This window comes from Trachemys scripta, chromosome 5 (genome assembly GCF_013100865.1).
Source record: "Trachemys scripta elegans isolate TJP31775 chromosome 5, CAS_Tse_1.0, whole genome shotgun sequence".
In the NCBI taxonomy this organism is placed as follows: Eukaryota; Metazoa; Chordata; order Testudines; family Emydidae; genus Trachemys; species Trachemys scripta.
Genome location: NC_048302.1, coordinates 56,307,286 through 56,329,761, shown reverse-complemented (window position 1 = coordinate 56,329,761; position 22,476 = coordinate 56,307,286). Strand labels below are relative to the sequence as shown.

Below are 22,476 nucleotides of genomic sequence, written 5' to 3'. Positions count from 1 at the left end.
ATTTATCGCGTCCAGACTAGACGCGATAAATCGAACCCAGAAGTTCGATTGCCTGCCGCCGAACCAGCGCGGTAAGTATAGACAAGCCCTTAGAGAAATGCCTGCACCCAACCTTTATAGGCTAGCCTCCATCCCTCAAGTGAAAGTTTCTCTCTGCAGGAGACAGACCTATCTGCCTACATCCCACTTACTGCGAGTTGAGAGCTGCCCATATCCCTGAGTATCCACGTGATGCTACAGTGATAATTCAGCAGCTTGTTCTTTTGAACATATTTAGGGCCTTTGTGTGGTGTGCACCAGATAACCATCAGATGGTCTGGATGGTGGAGTTCTTTGGGTACAGAATTATGTGTCCACCAAGTGAAAGTCAGAGATGGAGTGAACAAATTTTGTCACCTACAGGCCAAAATGAACTGCTCAATGTATACCAATGGTATAGGACAGGCAATGGAAAAATTCTCTCTGTCTAGGTGAAATGCCTATAACCCAGAAAACAGCTCTCCAAGTCTACCAACTTAGTCCTGTGTGAGGCAAAAATTTCTGGCCACTCTATCTAGATTATATCCCTTAGTAGGTTATCTAGGTAGGAATTTTTTTAAATTAGCGAGTGAAATTTGGAGGACCTACAGCCCTGAACAAAAACCTTTCAAGTTCTAAGCATTGTTTTGAACCTATTGCCCATTTAAGGAAAGAACTGAATGCTCCGAAGATTGCACATGAAAAAAAGTAGCTCATAGATATGGCCCACTTTGAGTAATATTGGCCTTTGAATGAGAAGCCAAATATCTTGCTGACAGTGTACCCACATGACTTCAACTAGCAGTAGATTTTTCCGCTTTTGTACTGCCTTCATGTTAATGAGGTCTGGCTTGCCTGTGTATCTGAAAGATGAGTAGTGCATGAAGAAATCTTACAAATTAATTGACTTCTAACTGAGAAATGCTAGTGGTGGGGTGAATAATTATATATTCACCAGGGACTTTATTGGGTATGAGACTGAGGGAGACCAGATGGAGGTTACCCATAGGCAGAAATGTGAAGGAGATGCTAATATAACCAGTCTTGCACATCTGTTGGTGCTTTTTGTGATAAACTTGAGGCACGGAGACCATGGAGTACAGGTTCTCATCCATAAATATGCAACAGACTGGTTAAGTCTATTACAAATGAATCTTCTGATCAGCATAAGAAATTGTGAAACAGTCCCAAAATCCTTTCAGTAAGCAAAGAAGTGTGATGATAATCTGCTAGTACCACTATGTGAATGGACCTTCCTTAGCTTCTTAGAAGTTGCTGCTTACCTACTCTCCGTGCACTCATGGGTAAATCTGTCCCGAGGTGAAATCACCAGCAGACTTACCTCCCCTTACTTCAAACCTGGGACCTACATGCCAATTACATGCAGTTACCTTGGTATCTGAACAATTCCAGGCAATCTAGTATCTAGATGCTGTCCCAATGGCAGGTTTCTTTAAGCTGTATTTTAATTATATAATATTTTTTTTTATTTGTGTATGTAATACCTAATATGCATTTTTCTTAATCTTTTAACTTTTTTTTTTACTATTTTGGCAAAGTATCTTCTGCATGCCACAACTTGAGAAGAGGAAATTCATTTGAACGTTTTCTTTAATTTCTACTTTTTAGAGTTATCTGAATTGCTTTCTCTGTCCTGGGTTTTCAAAATTAACTTGATAACTGATGCCTTAGGGAACATATGGTTCTAGAGTAGTATGTTACATATTAACTGGGTTATATGGAAGAATATTTTGTTATTAATTTGTTTATTATTTGTCTTACTGTAGCTCCGGGAGGCCCCAGTCAAAATTGGGTACCTGTTGTGCCTGGTACCATACATACACATAGTAAAAGACAGTTCCTGGTTCAATAAGGGTATTTCTACACTGCAGTTAAACACCTGTGGCTGGCTTGTGTCAGCTGACTTGAGCTCACGGAGCTCTGGCTTCGGGACTGTAAAACTGGGCTGTAGACATTTGGGCTTGGGCTGAAACTCCAGGCTCTGCAAACCTGCTTAGGCTCCAACCCAAGCCCAAATGTCTATAGTGCAATTTTATACCCTGCAGCCTGAGCCAGCTGACACAAGCCAACCACGGGTTTAATTGCAACATAAATATACCCTAAAATTACAATCTTGGACAAGCATAAATATACAGACAAAAGTAATAGCAAACTAACATATATGAAAACATGTGTGGTGTACAGAACTACTTAGTTGCATTTCACTTGATCACCCCTAGTTACTTTAATATCCCCAAATCTCTCAGCCCTCTGTCCACATGTCACAACTGGTCTAAGATACCATACATTCACCCTCCCCATCCCACAGAAAGCGGGGCAGGCTCATTTTGGTTGTTTGTCTTATCCCTGCCCTCTTCATTGATAGGATGAGGAGCAATTCTCCCATCTGGACTTTGAGGGGTGGGGCAGATGGTCCACATGCCTGGTTCTTTCCACCCTAGTATGCTTTTGTACATGTTAGAAATTTTTGTACACTTTCTAAAATATTAGTAGCATTGATGCAGGGGAACTACTAAAGATGATTTCATGTCCTATTTATGAATATTCAAGTTTCTTAAGGAAGAATAATAGCAGAAGTCAGGATAACATATTTTACATTTTGTTGCAGGCGTTGGAGAGTGAGTTTGTTTCGTGCCAGCTTCACCAATGGATTGATCTAATTTTTGGCTACAAACAGCAAGGGCCAGAGGCTGTCCGATCCCTGAATGTATTCTACTATTTAACCTATGAAGGAGCAGTCAATCTGAGTTCAATAACTGATCCTGTATTGAGAGAGGTAAGCTTGCTTTCAAATATGGAAAGAGAAAACATTTGTTAAACACTGTCATACTCAAAATGTAATGGATTCTGTTCTGCCTAAGTGCAGCAATAAATCTTCATCGCTCTTGCTTTGTGAGTTTGGTTGGCACAGGCCAGTTGGGAACACAGGGAGACTCAAGTCTGATGACTCTGTCACTGAGGCATACAAAATGAGTGGACATTTCTGCAAATGTTGGCCTTAATCTCTCTGTGTCTAAGTTTCACACACATTGAGCGATGAGGTAAAAGTAAATGTTGAACAACTGTTTAATTTGCTGAGTACTGTCCATCCCATTGTCCATTCATTCACTGGGTACTGAGTGAGGCAAGAGTCTTGTGAAAAAAGTAATATGAATAATCTTAATTCTGTCTGTTCCTAACTTTTTAGTGTTCAACTTTGCAACTTTAAAAACTTTCTTTTAGCATATTTGAATGTACTATTGCATATATACAGAATACTGTACAGTTATAGTCACCATTATTTTTATTTGGCCTTGCCAGGATGTCAAATTAAAATGTAGTGCATTTGTTGATAGAAAAAGGCGAAATACTAAATCCTTAAAATCATTGGTAATACTACCATATATCAGTGTAGTAGAAGTCTTGTATCCAGGTACAACAGCTCCATTAGGAAAAAGCTATTTTCTAAAATATTCCTTAGAACTCCTGCCAAATATTACTTTGTGGGCTCTCAGGAAACAAAAAGTATGGCTTTTGTTAAAAAGTATAAAGTGGATCATGATAGGTTTTGCTTCCTCTATTCAGAGCTGTAAACTAGAACCAAATTTAGTTATAATTATTTTAATTATAGAATAAATGTGACAGTTCATCATGTTTTAAAATAAAATATTTATCACTGAGAACAGATTATTATCAATATACAGTTAAAATAGTTTTATTTGAAATCGTGGCTTGATATATGCCACAAAGAAGCAAATGAAGAAACATTTAAACAATGAAATTTTCACTTCACAAATGTGAGGTTTGATGTTCACTGTATAATTGTAGACTTACATAGGCTTCCAATTTTTGTCACTTTCTATTTGTTGAAAAAGATACTAGGGTGAAGGCTGGTAGACATTTCAATCAGTAAATATTCTTCCACATAGCCCTGTTGCCCCCTCAAGTTGCACATACAGACAGTCTGAGCTCCAGCATGAATTTGTCTAAGAGGATCATGAAGCTGACTTATATGGGTGTGAAAGCTGATGCAAACATAAAAAGATTTTTCTGTGCTGTGTCTTTGAGCTAAAATCCAGACATCTTAGGGAAAGACATAATATAAAATTAGGGTCTAGTAAAGTAGGGACTGGAGCGTTTGGCCTGTAGGAAAAATTTATTAACACCTGCATTTGAAACAGTTATTCTTCAAGTAGATTCAGCCATTTATTTAATGTAGATGTGTGTGCATCCAGTGTACCAGAGCCAGGGAACTTTGTCTAGTATCTATAGAAGTGGCACTCATGCCCTGTGGCCCCAGTCCCCATCCCTGAGCCAGATAAGGGCATTGTCTCCCTGACCCCCTCAGTTCATTGTCATTGCCAGTGGCTAGAGTCGGAGCTTTTTGTGGTGCCTTCACGTCACACTTTCGGTCTCAGTTTTCTGAGAACTTATCCTGTATATGGTAGTAGTAGTAGTGCCTTAGTGTTAGAGTAGCTGGCTGCCCTGTGTGGTGCCTTCACCTGGGTTCAAGTATCAGGGGGTAGCCGTGTTAGTCTGTATCTACAAAAACAACAAGGGGTCTGGTGGCACCTTAAAGACTAACAGATTTATTTGGGCATAAGCTTTCGTGGGTAAAAACCTCACTTCTTCAGATGCATAGAGTGAAAGTTACAGATGCAGGCATTATATACTGACACATGGAGAGCAGAGAGTTACTTTGCAAGTGGAGAACCAGTGTTGACAGGGCCAATTCAATCAGGGTGGATGTAGTCCACTCCCAATAATAGATGAGGAGGTGTCAATTCCAGGAGAGGAAAAGCTGCTTCTGTAATGAGCCAGCCACTCCCAGTCCCTGTTCAAGCCCAGATTAATGGTGTTAAATTTGCAAATGAATTTTAGTTCTGCTGTTTCTCTTTGAAATCTGTTTCTGAAGTTTTTTGTTCAATGATAGAGAGTTTTAAATTTGTAATAGAATGACCAGGGAGATTGAAGTGTTCACTTACTGGCTTAAGTATGTTACCATTCCTGATGTCCGATTTGTGTCCATTTATTCTTTTGTGGAGGGACTGTCCGGTTTGGCCAATGTACATGGCAGAGGGGCATTCCTGGCACATGATGGCATATATAACATTAGTGGATGTGCAGGTGAATGGGTTCAAGCACTGTATGTTGAGGAGGGGCAAAGGTTCTTGTTGTGCCTCAGCAAGTGACACTTCAGCAAGCGACACCTGAGGCATATCAGGACCTTCTGAGGCATATGACTGCTTTCTTAGGTATGCAGGCATAACTCCTACAGGAAAATACACATAGCTGCTAGATATTCTCCAATCATCAACTCTAGGAAAAGTAGCCCTGCCGATAAATGAGGCTCCGTTGGAGCCTGCAAAGGCCGTCTGGAACACCTTAGCTTCATTGTACCCTATGGCGAAATGTTCAGAGAAATGGTACTTCATTCCCATGCAAGGGTATGAGGGTTTCAACTCCTACCTGGCTCCTAACTTGCTGGTGGTAACTGCAGCAAATGACAGGGCTGGGCAGGGCAGGTGTAAATTCACATCCCAGAACAGAGTCCAAGAGGATGGACTTGGTAGGGAAGAAGATTTATACCTCCTCTTCCCTGCAAATTTACATCAGGAACCAACAGGTGTTGCTCTGTAAATATGACTTTGTCAATTGGACAGTCTTGTCTAAGTTCACAGAGAAGTTGCCAAAACCCTTGAGTTAAGAGTTTATGGCATTCATTGCAGAAGTCTGTGTGATGGCCAAGACTTCCTTGCAGGCAGCTCTGGATGAGGTGGATGCCTCAGGCAGATTTATGGCATAGGCTGTGACCATGAGAAAGGCCTCGTGGCTGCAGGACTCAGGCATTGTGTCCAATGTGCAGCAGATCACTGAGGACTTACTGTTTGATGGTCAGGTTTTGCCATACAGTTCCTCTCTTGTTTCTCACCCCCATCCCCACCATGTTCCTTTCCAGGGACCTCTCTCACAAGATACTGCTCCTAGAGCAGTTTCAGTCTCTACTGGCGTGGGGGCCATAGAGGAGGTTCCCCTGCAGCATCAGTATTTTCTGGTCCCCAAGCCCAAGGGAGTTATATGACCTGTCCTCCACTTCTGCAGTTTCAAAAAATACATCAGATATGTGAAATTCCATAAGGTTACCCTACCAACTCCCTGCCTTGAATCACAATGAATGGTTTGCTGTCCTGGACCTTCAGGATGCTTATTTCCATGTAGCAATCCTCCTGAGCCACAGGAGGTTCCTCACATTTGTCATAGCTGGCCAGCACTACCAGTATATTGTACTGCCTTTCAGCCTGTCTTCTCCTTCTCGGCTTCTGCTCTGCAGTAACAGTGCACCTCAGAAAGAAGGGAATTTATCTCTTTCCATATCTGGGCTCTGGACTTGACCCTCAGTAACTCAGAGACAAAGTCCTACCTCATGTTCACTTCACACTATGCCTACTTAATTATCTAGGTCTCATCATAAATAGCACAAAATCAACATTGGTTCCAACTCAAAGAAGCAGTTAATTGGGGCCCAGATAGATTCTGTGAGTTTGAGTGTGTTTCTGTTGACCAAGCGATTCCAGGTGATTCATCACTTATGTCTGGAGCAACAGTCTGAATCCTCAGCCACAGTCCAAGTATGGTTGAGGTTGCTAGGCCATACGGTTGCATGGACACAGGTATTCCAAAATGCCAGGTTGTGCCTTTGAGTCTGGACTGAGACCCCACTGGGAGCAAAACAACCACCATTTCTTGTTGCCGCTCATGGAGAACAGGTTGATTGTTGGAATGGCCCAAACTCCAAAAATGGACCATAAGACTCTGCACTTCAGAGACTACTTGTGATTCACAGAGAAATTTCTGCTGAGGTGATCTGCCAGGTGATTCTGTATCCCAAGTAAGGGATCTGCCACAGGGGTAACGTTTTCCCTGATGCGAAACTGCCAGAGCCTGATCACATCTTGACTTTGGAGTGTACACACTCCTTGACTGATACTTTTCACCTGAGGTGGGAGTCTGCATTCCTGTATGCTTTTTTTCCAATTCCAATCATCCTGCAGATCATTCTCAAACTGAAATTGGACTATGCCAGCCTCATTCTCATTGCTCCAGCGTGGTCAAGACAGTGTTGGTTTTCCAACCTCCTTGTGTTATCAGTTCAGTCTCTCTTATCCCTTCCTTCATCCCAAACTCCTGACTCAGCATCACAATCTGGTTTTTGCACTCAGCTACCTGCATCTCACAGCGTGGATGCTGCATGGATAGATGAGGAGGAGGAATAATGTTTGGTGGAGGTCCAGCAGGTCTTGCTTAATAGTAGGGACCCCTCCTTACCATACCAAAAACCACCCAAATGAAAGTGGTTCTTGGTATAGTAATTAGCATGAGGAGTTCAACCAACTCTGGCTTGTATCCAGAACATCTTGGAGTACCTGTTACACCTTCAGTCTTCTGATCTTGTACTTAGTTCATTGAGCGTCCACCTGCTGATGATTTCAGCATTTCATCAACCCATGTAAAGGAAATCAGTGTTTTCAAACTCCATGACAGTGAGCTTCTTGAAAGGAGTCACTCATCTGCACCCACTGGTAAAAGAGCCACTTCCTTTAAGGGGTTTTAATAGTGTATTAGCCACTATTATGGGACTTCCATTCGAGCCTCTGGCAATTTCTTTCTCCCTTCTGTGTTAGAAAACTGTCTTCGTTGTGGCGATCATGTCTGCATGGAGAATGTGCAAGTCACAGGCTTGGATGGTGGAGCCTCTTTATGTAGTTTTCCAAAGACAAAGTAACTCTGCAGCTGTACCCTAACTGCTTGTTTGAAGTGATTTCACAGTTATATGTCCACCCACAGTGTCCTTCCCTAAGCTGCATTCAATCCCAGAGAAGCAGCATCTTCACACATTTGATATTAGGCAATGATTAGCTTTTTGTCTGGATAGAAGTAAACTTTTCCATTCTTCACCTCATCTGTTTGTTTCATATGCGAACCAAATGAAGGGTCAAGCAGTCTCTTCACAGACAGTCTCCAAGTGAGCAACTTCCTGACAGCATATAAAGTGGTCTGGGCTATGCCTCCACAATGGGTACGAGCTCATTCCACGACATCAACGGCATTTCTAAGTGACATGCCTATATTGGACATTTGCAGGGATGCCACTTGTTCTTCTCTGCATATTTTTGCAAACCACTATGCCATTACGGCTGTGTCCAGTTCGGATGCAAACTCTGGTAAGGCATTTGTTCTTCCAGATGGCATGCAGACGTGTATTCCATGACTCTTCCTTCATATCGTCTGCATTGGAGTCTGTACTTGTGATGTTCTGCTTGAAAGAACTGAGGAGGTCAGGGCACTGCTGAATTTATATGGCTAGGGGAGGACCTGTGGCTCCAGGGCATGAGCGCCACCTCATGGGTATTGCTAAGGAAAGTTCTCTGTGTCCGGTGAGCTGAGCGTGCACGCACCTGTATGGAATATATGTCTGCATCACATCTCAAAGAACAACAGTTTCAGGTAAGTAACCATTTTTTTACGTGAGGTAATGGACAGTATTATCTTCTCTCTACATTGTCTAGGAAACACCCTGTGGGAAGACTGTTTATCATACTTGTAGTACTAGAAAGATTTAAATGTGAGGTGGAAAACAACCACAAATGCTTGGAATGATTTGTATTGAATTTTTACTGAGTGTTTATTGTGGCTAGTTTTGTGTTATACTGAATCTGTGCAATATAGCTTCCAGTATAAATGGGTCTTTGGATTTTTTTTATTAAAAGAAGAAAATACCGGTTGTGCTAAGATTTTTGTTTTGGCAGAGAAAGCATAAAAAAATCTCTCTGTAAAAGGACATTAAACGATGGAAATAATAACTGAAGTAGGAGTAATCAGCATAACAGCCTACAACACATTAAACTTTTATGTAGTTTTTAATTTTTCAAGAACAGCTGCATTATCAATATAACCGTGATCTATGTTCGCTTACATTGTGGCCTGGAAAAATCATTTAGGAGTAAAGAAGTGAAAAATGTGGCGTTATCTCAGTTTAAACAGCGACAGCCACTTTACTTAATACATTTCTAAAGATTTTGCTCTTTGATTAACTCTGTTGAATTTGTACTATTCTTATATGTTCTCATTCTCCTGAGCCTACTCCTCTTGTTTTTGAGTTACTCCATACTGTCTGCAAGATAGAACTGAGCGGTAAAAAAACAAAAGGAAGGAAAAGAAGAATTTGATCAGAACTAGATTGATGAAGAGACTTCTGAGACTTTTTAGCTAGGGGACAGTGCAACGTGAGTATTATCTAGCAGTATCTGTTCCAAGCTTCATTGGTATTTGAGGTTTCCTCCAATGCAGCATTTTCCTTTAATATTTTTCAGCTGAGGACAAGATATTCCTTCTGATATATATTTATTTAGTGTAATATATAATCTCTGTATTATACTATATTATATATAGGTGTGTATAATAAAAAATAGGTCAAGGTTGATCATTTTTGGTATGTGTTATGAATAGACGTGCAAAGTGAAGTCTAGTGTCATTGCCGATGGTAAGTTATTCTGTCTACTCATGGATGAATATTAAAGTAATGAGAAATCAGATAGTGTATCTATGTGCATAATCATTCTATATCATGTGTTAAATGAATTTATCATGTAACTTTGACAACCACACCTTCTGCCTGCCCAGTAATATATCTCCCCGAGGACTTACACTAACATGCCCAACCTCTGAGCTTCTTCAGTCAGCTGTTGTTTTTTTTTTTCCTTTAATCATCCTGCCTGAGAAACTTTTTTTTCTTTTTTCTCCAAAGTTGCCACAGCCAGATGACTAAGACGGGCAGATATCCAATCTGGACCATTAGTGGAGTTTGTAAATATAAAAAATGCCATAAACGTAATCCAGTTTTTCATTACCCTGCAGATCTAGAATCAAAAGTTTTGTACCATTATAGCAGGGAAATTCCCAGCTTCCTGATGGGCATAGTGCTCCCTTGTAGTTTTGAAAGGGTTCAAGATATTGAACTTTAAATCATGACAAATGTAGATAGGAAAGGTATTTTAGGTCACAGACTTAAAAGAACTAGAAGCTTATGCATACTCAAAAACGTACAACTTACTAAGAGTTAATGATCTCATGGAAATAGTAGATGGTGTATTTAAACCATGGAAATATCTCTAGATATATTGTGTGTCAGAATATACATACCAACATCTATGCCTCATCAGTAACTAAAATGTAAGCCTTATGGTGTATCCTCACTTGTATGCAGTCTGTGTATTGGTGACCTGGCTCATCATGAGGCGCCACACACAATAATAGTGGGAGGAGAGGAGTTTAGGATAATACAAAATTGCCTTAAAACTCCTAAGCTGCTCCAACTGACCATTATTTTACAGCCAGTCAGGTTACATATATTACGAGAAGGAAGCATTGGTCTAGGAGGAAAACCTACCTGATTAAAACCATATTTTAACATTCTTGTTTATAATTAAAAATGTAGTACTTTTACGTCTCTTCATACTGCTGTGAACAATTTTTCCTGCCATTCTTTCTGCCTATGGGAATAAGGGAAGTGAAGTATTTTGAAAGGCTCTGACTGCTGTAATAGAAATTCTTAAAATAAAATGCAAACCATGGGCCACATGTTACCTTCTGGCAGATAGACCCAAGGGAATGAAAAACATGCATAATTTCAAGGCAAATCTCTGGTTGGGGTTGGACAAGAGGGAGAATTTGAGCCAGTGCAGGGAGGAAAGGGGCCACAGCCAGGAAAACCAAATGAATCTGTTGGCATATCATTGCACACCCTAACCTGCCCTTCTAGGGGACCATATTCCACTCACCTAACTCTTTGTACCAACATTGCCATTGACTAATCCCTGTGCTTGCACATCTCTCTTAGAGAGGATACAGGTGCACAGGGAAATTACTGCTCAGTCAACCAGCAGTAACCACCAGATAGATCTTCACTGGGAAATCTATAATCTGCTAGTGGGGGTATGTTGCATTTAGTGCCTGCTGTTGGCCCTGTCTTGAGAACCCTGTGTAGATCTGTGAAGCCCCAGATCCATATATTTGTTGAGAAAGGGCTTGCCTGGATGAAAGAAGCAGTTTGCCGCAGTGGTGCAGTTAGCCTCCTTCCACCGATTTGGTGAGTTTTCTGCACTGTTTCCTTGCTTCCTATCACAAGTGCTATTCTGTGCCCATAATGTTTGTACAAGAATGAAAATCATTCAATGGGAAATCAGCTAAAAACACCCCAAAAGTTGTGGAGTTGGACTATTAACATCCAAACAAACACCGTCTGTCCAACATAGGTAATATGTTATTTGAGACTGATGCAAGATCAAAGGGGCTTTTATTAAATATGATACAGCAGTTATTAGAAAGGGGAAATAACAAAGATTGCTTCCTTTCCCTTCCGAAGTTAGAGCACTAAAACAAACATTAATGATAACTATACAAATACAATGTAGGACTCTATGACTAATATGATAATGCTAGGTCACACTTTTACTTTTACTTCAAAACCCCCAATGGCTTAACAAGAAGGGATAATGGTGTGATAGTGTATTATGGAGAGAGGGATGAGAGAGCTAACAGCTTGCAGACACTGAACTAGAGAAATGTGGGCATCAATGTTTTTGATGCCTCTTCTGAAGCGTCAACGGTTTGAGCCCATTTGGACAAGACTAGGCAGTGGCACTGGAACATTTTAAATAGTGGGGGTGCTGAAAGCCAGCCCCCTTTCCCCTGTCCACTCCCCCCCCTCCTGAGCTGAGCTCGGGAGCAAAGTCTCAGGCGCAGGGCCGGCAGCCAGGAACCTGGTGATGCTGCAACACCCTCGCACCCCTAGGTCCTACGCCTATGGGCTAGGGAACTATAGTCCTAGTGTATTGGTACTGTTTCTTTTTGAGTTAATTCCATCTCCTCTTGGTTTTTGAACACACATTGTTTTATTTAAGCTATTTTGGATCTTAGACTGTTTCAGGGATATTCCACTACAGTTCATCCCAGGGAGAGAGGTAAAATTATCCTTCTTCTCTGAGGAGATCTAACAGTGTGTGAATCTACCTGTAAGCCACACTCAGGGTTTTTGGTTAAAAGTGCTATTCTATACATAACTAAGACGATATAAATCTTTATCATTATCAAAATGTCACATGTAAATCATAGTAAATACAAGCAAAGTGGACTGAAAAACTGAATCAAAATGATTAAAAACATAAAATCAATAACTCAGATTCTTTTCAGTAAAAAAAAGTTTTCCTCTTTAGACTAAGGTGGCTCTATTGATTGCATTTCCTCCCTTGATTGAGACAACAACACTTTATACATGAAAGGTAATCTGGATAATAATAAGAGGTCCAGCTTTCTCCATTCCATTAAATATTGGTATTGATTTCCTTGCAGACTCAGAAGTTTCAAAAATCATGAATTATAATCATCAGAGGGAATCAATGTGGACAGAGTATTTGACATGGTTTTTGAATGTGCCTATTGTAATTGTACATATAGAGAAAATAATTCTGTTTTTTTTCCATCTTAAAAAGAAAGAAACTTGTGCCACATCCATAATGAGTGGTGGCACTGAAATTTAGTCCTAGATTAGGGTTCAGTATCATCTGTGGGTAGGTTTTATGCATCTTGGATCTTCCCCTCATAAGTGAAATTTTTATTTTTAAATATTTACAGTTTGAGAGCCTTCTGTGCTTTCCAAAAGGAGCAGCAGCAGTGTTTAGTTTACATGACCCCAGTTTCATGACAGCAGTAGCAGATCTTGATATCTTATCCCAGGGAAAGCATTTCTGGCCTCCCTTTTGGTTACATTCATGGTGGGAGTTAATAGCATATTTCAGCTCTAACTCAGCTGGAGAACACAGACAGCAGTGAATCTTTCACAAAGTATAAACACAATTTATATTTATAGCATAGTTAATGTTTGCTAAATAGTTGGGAAAATTATCTGCATGTCTGTTTTCAGCAGGTGGGGCACAATCTTTGTTGTGGCTGCAGTGGGTTTTAAAAAATGGAATAAAGTGATTACACAACATTGTAATGGAATAGTAAATTTAAAAGTGGTGAATACAATAAGTGAAGAATTCATGCAGACACAGTTCAAAGTATTGTAGAAACAATCTTTGAAGCATCACTGGCCAGAAGTGTGCTGCACAGATGGTATATTTGACATAGTGCAGCACAGGAACTGTGTGTGAAAAGCCAAATAAATGTTAAGGATTAGTCTAGTTTTAATTGAAAACCAGCATTAAAAATACCATAAAATGGTGCCAGATTTAAAAAGAATATAATCAAAACCAAACACATTGTTTTCATGACCAGCCAGAGACTGACTTGTCAACAGTGCTGTGTGTTGGACTCTGATCTCTTTCTCTGAAGCCTTGTGGAGAGCAGTCCTGTTGCACAGGTAATGATTTCATGGGGAGGAGGGAGATGAATGATTTGCTGTACAAGTCCCTCCTGCTGGCCAGGCCACAAAGGAAAAGATTATTCGTCATGCTTCGTGGGTAAATGCTATTGTGATATCAAGTCAGGACTGGGAAGTACTAGGGGTGGGGAATCTTCCAGGTCAACTTTCAGTTGTGGCAATTGAAAAACATTTTCTTTGGAGCTTGGGGAAATTTAGTTTTAAATGTAAAACTCGTATATTTAATTGAACTATAAACATTTTTACTCTGGTAAAGGGAGCATTACTAATGTAAGAACATAAGATATGCCCCATGATTTGGACATTTTTCAATGAACTCAAGTATACTGGCTCAGTCGGTGGCCAATATGTGGTGCTTCTGAGTAAGCAGACCTAATGAACTTAGGCGAGAGTGTACACCTGTGTCTGGGAGTTGTGATTCATAGACATAAGGCCAGAAGGGACCATCATGATCATCGAGTGACCTCCTGCACGTCACAGGCCACAGAACCTCACCCACCCAGTTCAGCAGTAGGCCCATAACCACTGGCTGAGGTACTGAAGTCCACAAATGTTGATTTAAAAACTTCAATTTACAGAGAATTCACCATTTACTGTAATTCAAACTAGCAAGTAGCCCATACCCCATGCTGCAGAGGAAGGCGAAAAACCTCCAGGGTTTCTGCCATCTGACCTGGGGAAAATTTCTTCCTGGCCCTGAACATGTCAGCCAGACACCAGGGAAAGAATTCACTGTAGTAACTCAGAGCCTCCCCATCTAGTGTCTCATCTCTGGCCATTGGAGATGTTTGCTAACAGTAGTTGCAGATGGGCCTGGAAGCAACATCATCATACCACCCCATCCATAAACTTATCAAGCTCAGTCTTGAAACAAGTTAGTTTTTTTGCCCCCACTGCTCCCCTTGGAACCCTGTTCCAGAATTTTATTCCTCTGATGGTTAGAAACCTCCATCTAATTTTAAGCCTAAGCTTTTTGATGGGCAATTTATATCCATTTTTTTTTCTTGTGCCAACATTGGTCCTTAATATTGACTTGCTGTCTGCAGGCAACATTATTATGTCATAAAGAATGAGTTGTAGTTGCCTTTGACTTAACTTTAATAATAAAAACAACCCTTTGGACTCTGAATATTTGCTTTATTCTTCATTCTGTAGTGCATTTATCTTGGTTCTATTCTTCTATTATTGTCACCATCCAGCAAAAAAGGAGGGTGTCCTTTTAGAGCCAGCCTAAGAGGTCTGGTGTACAAGGAGTTAAAATAATATCCCAACACTACTGCTCTACACTTGGGAGTAGCAAAGCTTTTGGAAAGTATGGAGCTCATGTAAATTAGCTCTTCAACTCTGAGTGCTTGTTTTCTCAGCCCTGTGTAAAATTCAACAGGGGTAGACATCTTCAGCCCAACCAATTCTCTCACCTCTTTCTGCTTGATCTGTCTTGTGGAGCTATCAGTACAGGAGAGGGCTTCAGACCCCATAGGCTCTTCATTCCTGCCTGGCTGGTGAGTTTTAGATATTCACAATATATTTTTTGCCAGTTTTAAATAAGGCAATAACCCAGAATGTTGCCTGCCTGTCCAAAAATGATGAATATGTTCTAATTTCCCCCACTTTTTTCAACTGGCAGGAGTGATGAATATGGGAATATCATAGCCACATACTGCCTCTATCCCTAAGATCAAACACTCTGGGAGAGTTCTATGTAACATTAGACTGACTTCTTGTTATGTCAGCATTCTGGGGTTATTTTCATTCAGTTTAAAATGTGACCTAATCAAAATTGGTGTAAACTTCAAAAATAATAAATAATATAAACAATAAAATTATATGAAAATAATATAAATAATAAAACTTTAAGAAATAATCATGACATTACATTACCTTTGGTATATTTTCCTTTTAAATTGTTCATTATGAATGAAAAAAACTGACTTATGAAGACTCTGGTTGTATGTGCATACCCAGTATTCATTATTTTGTTTACAAAAGCAATAATATTTTAGTGCATCAGGGAAGAACCTGTTTCTTGAGTGAGGAAGTCACTCATACTGAAGATGTTCATCCCCATGCAGTTTCCATACTGGAAATCATACTGGGCGGAATCATAGTTAGATGTATTTTATCAGATGATAAAAACAGTTAATTCTGAAAACTCTGTCCAACATTATAAAATAAAAAATTATAGCTATCCAAACGTTTGCAATCAAGATGTTAAACTATCAAGTAATGCAGATGCGAGATTAAATAATTGTATTACTCTATTTACCAAAATGTTTGACTTTTCTTAGTTTGTTGTCTTTAGCTTTCACAGATTCTGAAAAGTCTGAAGCTGCATGTTAATGGCTAGTATTTGTACGTACAGCTGTGTAAGAACTGGAATTTCCAGTTTGTAGAAAATTCTGCTATTTCAACGTTTGTTTTTGTCCAAATCAGAATAAAAAATGGAACAAGAAACCAAAAGAAGTTCAAATAAAGTAAAATAGTCCATCGATGGGGCAATGGTGATGAGATTTAGTGCACAGAAAATGTAAATATTTGTGGGAATGTTGCGAACTACATTGCGAGATTAATGATCACATTTTGACTTTTTATTTTATACCTTCTAAAATAAAATTTCAGAACAGTCATTTCAAAACACAAAATCAAAATGTTCCATTCTGATAAGGTCAAATGTTTTTGACCTTCTGTTTTTGACAGAATGTTTTGACCTTATTGAAATCCTTCATTTCAGTTTTTTCAAAAGAAAAACAATGTCTCAATTTTAACAAATCATCATCTTCTGATGAAAACATTTTCTCTCGGAAAAATTTCAACCAACTCTAGTTGTAACTAGACTCGGACAGTTCTTGGGATGCCCAGGACTGAGAGTCACCCCTCCCCCTTTCACCCTCAGCCATAGGGAGACTTGCTGGTGCCTAAGTGGGTGTCAGCTCCCTGATACCACCAGACTGATAGCCACCCAAACAATCTCCTCTGGGCTATGCCAGCACTTATATTGCCCTTGCAAGTTAACAGTAGGTGTATTGGAGTCCCCAAACCCCTTTGAAACATTCCCCTGTAGTATCCATGCCTTTATCCACTGAACACTCACATTAATACTAGGTTTGCTGATCCCAAGGGAACAGTGCATTACACCAGTTTGAATGATTCAACTCAGGATCATCTCCTTGTACAGTACCACAGCACTGAGATATATTTACAGTGAAAACAACAATAAGTTTATTGTCAAAGGTTCAAGATTCAAGAAATAGTGATAAAGGATCAGCAGGGTTACCTATAAAACAAAATCATAATACAAAAACTAGAGACTAAACTAAGAGGCTAATCTGTCTGAAGAACTTTATCACAACCCAAATATCCTTTGCAGCATTTCTAACAAGCCTGGTTGAGATTCTGTTTTCATGAATGTAAATGCGCTGTTGGTTTACTACTTAAGTTCAGGATAAAAGTGTGTCGTCTTTGCCTTCACCTTATGTTCTCCAAAGTTCATTGTTCCTAAGAGTCAGTATGGCACTCTCCCAATGCCCCAGATTATTCTCTGGTGTGCTGCCTTCCTAGTGACTTCACAACCCCCCACTGATTTTGTATGTAAATGATTCCCCATTGTGTTAACTTACAAAGCTTAATTTACATGTGGACCGATGGAGACAGATGATAAACATCTTTTGTATGGCAGAAACCTGTTTGTCAACGCTGCAATGATACAGGTTGTAGGAACATATTTTTGGTATACATACATAACTCCTTACATGCATTTCACGGCAATTTGTACATGCATTTCACGACAATATTTCATGACAACCAGTGAGATCCTGGCTTATATTTAAGACCTCACATAATAATCTTTGGTGAACCAGAATTTACACATCAGGATATTCTTGTGACCCCATTGCTAATTGGCATTGAGGGATTCTTAGGGTCACATAGATATATTGTATTTAAGAAGCATTTTTTTTTTGTATTTTCTTGAACCATGTAAAAGAATGGTTTTCATTAAACTGAGTGATTAATACTAGAAATTAGTAAGGTCTTGGGGTTTCTTACCTGCACCAACTATATTATGGATGATGATGTACATTTTTTAAGAAGAGCAAAAGGTGTGACTGTTAAATATAGATAGATATGGTGATCACTAATCTCCTGATGCAGTCTGCCTCACTCCCACAAATACTTATATTTTTGTGTGCAGTAAATCTAGTCACTTTTGCCCCATCTATTGTTTTTTTACTTAGTTTCTTTTGGTTTCTTGTGCCATTTTTGTCAGTCTCTTTGAAGTACTACCAGACTCATTTTTCTAGTTTTACTTTTTTATCTGCTTATTTCCAGTAGCCAGAGATTTAGGTGTTTTGAATGAGCACATCAGCGTTCCAGACAGAGATACTGTTTGAAATTATCCATGAACCCAGGGCCTCTGAACATTATTGAGTGACATTTGTTTCTCTTGGTTGTGTCTGCTCTGACTAACTGGTTTCTTTCAGATTGGCAGCTGGGATTACATTGTAGTAGATGGACAGCTGCATGAACTGGAGATTGCAGTGAGGCTGTTCTAGGCCTCAGTTTAATATGCCTGGAATGTATAAGCTCAGATTGGAGCAATTTATGTGACCCTGATGGGGAAATCTATTCATATTTTCACAAACTGTGATTATTTCCCGTTTTACCTCAATGACTGCCATGCAATTAGATACAATAGTCTACTAATAATTTGTCTAGCTAAAAATATATAACTTTCTCATATATGGTTGCTTTTTCACAGCAGACTTTTTAATGTATTTTAAAGTATGCTTAGTGTTTTTTACAAACTGCTGAGTACATCATAGTACTTTTCTTTCCATTTCAGTTACAACATACATGCTTATGTACAGCTCTTTGATACTAACAATACCAGGTATAAGAAAAAGCACCCAACAATGCAAAACTTTTTGAAAAAATATTTAGGCCTTAATATTTAAGGGTTGAAAAATAATACACAACTAGTAAAGTTAGTAGTTTCCCAAGAGGCAAATATAGAAACTTTTCTGAGCTAAGAGAAATAATTGGAGTTTCTATAAAATCTTTATCTAAGGCAACACCAAGTATGTGGTGTGATTTGCTTGGGTTTTAATTTAGTTTTGTTTTTGTTTTTAGAATGTAAGGAATTTATGCTACAATCGTGGTCCATTTGACATTAGTTAGTTCTCATTTCTGCCTTTTGATAGTGCTTTCGTATGTAATGTGACTTGCGCAGTTGTTTTAAAGCATTTTATCCCCAATGCAGAATGTCAGCCATAGACTTTGGACATTTGTAATATTTTAAATAAGTGTATAGCTGTTTGATGAGAGTGTTGTTACTAATGAACTCTTAGAGGTTATCAGGAGGGTTTGAACATGGTTTCAACATCCAAGCACAGACCTCTATTATTTGAACTAAAATGGTTAACTCAATTACCTGGCATCAGTAGCAGGCTGTTATCCTCTATGTTGACTAGATACTGGAGGGAGGACATAACACATGCTTTATAAGAATGTCACAAAGCTATGGAGAATACAGTGTAGCTCTTGATCTGTCATCATTTCTTTCCCCCACCCCTTTCTTTTTTATGCTTGTTAGAGTTCTACTCAAAAATATGTAAATATGTAAATTCTACATTCTTTTTAAAACAGCAAAATTGGGTGAATAGTTAAGCTGTTCCAGGTAAAGGAATTGTGATTATTAAAATAAAAGGACTGAGTTACTAAAGACCAAGTGTAGTGTATCACCAGGGCCAGTACACAGCAAATATACTGCTTATTTCTGCCAATTATTGACAGTTGTGATCTGATAGATTTAAGATTTAATAAGGGAGAGGACATTCTCCTCTTTAATCTTCAGCCTGTTTCCAGCACGTTTATCAAATTGTTGTGAACCATGCTTGTTCTCCATGGTTAATGTTATCTAGATTGTCGTACGTGAGGAATTTAACTAAGAACCTTAACTTAGAACCTTTAAGTAACTATCTGATCAGAATGGTTTTTCAATCACTGTTATCAAAGCTTGATTTTAATCATGATCCCAGCGGGGAGCAAAGCTAGTCAGTCAGCCATTAGGCCACTCAGTTTCACTGTCTGAATGGAAACCTGTCCAATATTCAGTGTTCTCTAGTGCTGTTAAGCAACATTTGGGTGGAAAGAAAGGAAAAGCAAGCAATCATATTGCTCAAGTCAATAGAAATCACTGAGGAACATGTGCATAAACCTTTTTGAATATCCAGTGATGAGGTAAGGGAGGCAAAAAGCCAAAGTAATTACTTTTGCAAGCACTTTTGTATCCTGGGCATAAATGCTGGGTGGAAAGACGAAGGATGAACCCAAAGCCTTTCCTGGACTTAACACATGCTTGATGTTATTTCACTTACTCTTTCAAATGTTCGGCATAGTATCCTACTGGCATAGTAGTAACTGAAAATGCTTGCAGTTAGCTATATAAAAGCACACTTTCAGAAAGTGGTCTCCAATTCTGCCTGTCAGTGCATTATCATATAATAAGACTAATACGAGTGTAACTATTGTAATTGTGCATGCAAAATGGGGTGCACATTTTCACATGGACATGCTGTGCCGTCGGACTCATAGACAATTTGTTGCTATGTTACTGAGTGTGCACTCTATAACTGATAAAACCCAACTCTTGTTTCCATTAGGGACTTTAAATCTGAAGATAATCTAACGTTATAACTTGCTTTTTCATTTGAAGGGCCTTCATCATTTTCATGATTTGAGTTTAAAACTTTAGAGCTTCTTGCATTCTTCCTCTTTCTCTGTATTCCTCCATTTCCCCCTCCACCCTCCTCCTCTCATATTCAGTTTTATAGTTTTCAGACATAAACATGAAAAAAGCAATTTTGACTTAGATTCTGAGTGTTTCTGCAAAGAAAAGTAACAAACATCTGTTTTTACCTTAACTATATCCATGTGTTCAACCCCCACCCGCTTCCCAAAATAATTTACAGCCATACTTGGTGGGTACTGCATACAATTAAATTAACTTTTTTCACAGTTAGATTAGGGAATGTGTCCAGAGACTGGAAATATTGGTGTTAAACAGTAGCCAAAAACTACATTTTAACCAAGCTAAATCATCATTTGTTTTTCTCTTCTCTCTTCCTCTCTCTTAATTTTGCCAAAGAAAGAGGTGAGGGAGAAAAGAAAAGACTGGGAATATATAGCAAATGGTTACCATTATAAACAAATGGAATCCGCTGACTGGTGAAATTTTGCTCATAATACTTGTGTTTATAAATTAATTTATAGGTTTTCTAATTAATGTGAAAAATCCTTTGTGATATAAATAAGTGGTTTGAGAGACACATCATGTGGATTGTTGTAAAGGATTTGTATCACTTGTTTCACTTTATTACTATGTTACAGCATCTGGAACAATTATGACCATACCTAAGTTATTTGTTATAGAAGATTAACAGGAAGAAGGTTATTTTACTAAGATATTTGAGAAGCAGTGAAACAGAATGTTGGACAATGCTATCTTTTACTTTGTTGTATGCAACATGTCTTCAGAGATAAAAAAATGTGTGGTACTAACAGATATTTTTCAAACAAAGGTTGTTTCTTTCCAGTTACATGACGCCTTGAAGAAAGTTTCACCATGTTAGATACACAAATTTAATCTTACTTAATGAATAAATTATGGGAGCTTGATAACTAATATCTCACAACGAAAGCTTTATCCTAAAATATTCTAAAACTATTACTGTGAAAATATTTTAAATTATCGGTCATCATTTCCTTAAATTCTATTTACAATAGTTAATATCCATAATTGTCCACATTACTGTATGCCATGGAGAGATTTAGCAAGAACACATATCATCCCACTGTCAATGGAGAAGAGGAAGTCATCCATCAGCATGACTAAAGCCATTATCAAAATTGCCCAGGAAAGTGAGGTTATATGCTGAGCTGTAATTTGCTAGATCCAGAAGATCAGGTGATGACTTCTTCATTACTGGCTAAGCAGTTGCATGCTCTAAGATGAGTAGTAAGTTTTCCATTTCAAAAGAGACATTAATTATCTGTCAGTAGAGGCTACATGTGATCCTGGCTGATCTTCCCTTACCATGGGGAGCAGAAGTCTGAGTTGCAACTCATGGCTAAAATGCCCTGTACTACTTCAAGTGTCTCTTTTGCTATGTAAATGGGAAAAGTAAAGACTAATTCCAGTCCTGACATCATACATTTCCTGTTGTTTGGGAAGGTCATCCTGGATTCAGTTGATCTATGCTATGCAATAGCTTACAGTTCTTCAGACCATGTGATGCTGGCTTCTGGAATGATTTTTGGAGGTAACTAGGGATTATGAAGTGACTCACTGTGCTGAAGAACTCTCCTAGTTGTAGTTAAAAGGCTGCAGGTGTTTGAAAATAAAACATTTCTTTGCCTTCCCTCACAGTTATGGAAAAGGAATGCAAGCATTTCTTGTGCTGAAGTCTGTCTGCTACTGCCTTCAGTTTACACATCAGTGCCCACATTTTCTTTCCTCCTTTTTCACTTGTCACAGATCTTCAGAGAACATAGAAATAGGAGAAAAGAGGTCATTTGTGGTGTCAGTGTGTCTATGGCTGCTGTACTGTGTGTATGGTTATAGTATTTCAACAGATCTTGTTCTCCTTGGCTATTTGGTAGGGCATGACTTTAATATTAATGGTTCCATAAACTAACTAACAGGGCTGTTGCACTTTTGGGGTATTTGGAATTTTGTCTTTGGTTGGAGGAGGAAATGTGCCTGACTCAGGATAGGGGAGCTATTTTTTTGTGAACTCCTAATCCATAGATCAGGTCTAGTGTGTGCCAGGTTGTATGAATAGTCCAGAAATTGCCTGGAGTTTGATAGGAGATTTTGGGCCATAGCCTCAGGGAAGTGTTTGTGTGGGGCTGCATGTAGTTTGAGGTCTTCCAGGGCAATGATCCTTGGCAAGGTCACCATCATAATGATCAGCATCTCTGTCCATTCCAACAGGAAACCTTTTGTTTGGAGGTCTGTA

At 39.0% G+C, this 22,476-nt stretch overlaps 1 protein-coding gene across 1 annotated transcript in view; it reads left to right on the top strand.

Annotated features, from left to right (window-relative positions):
• LRBA (LPS responsive beige-like anchor protein) overlaps window positions 1-22,476 on the top strand; it is a 567,906-nt gene that overhangs the window by 495,531 nt on the left and 49,899 nt on the right. The window contains exon 47 of the mRNA XM_034771513.1: window positions 2,648-2,815. Within this exon, the coding sequence (XP_034627404.1) occupies window positions 2,648-2,815 (168 nt within the window). The remainder of the gene's footprint in view (window positions 1-2,647; window positions 2,816-22,476) is intronic.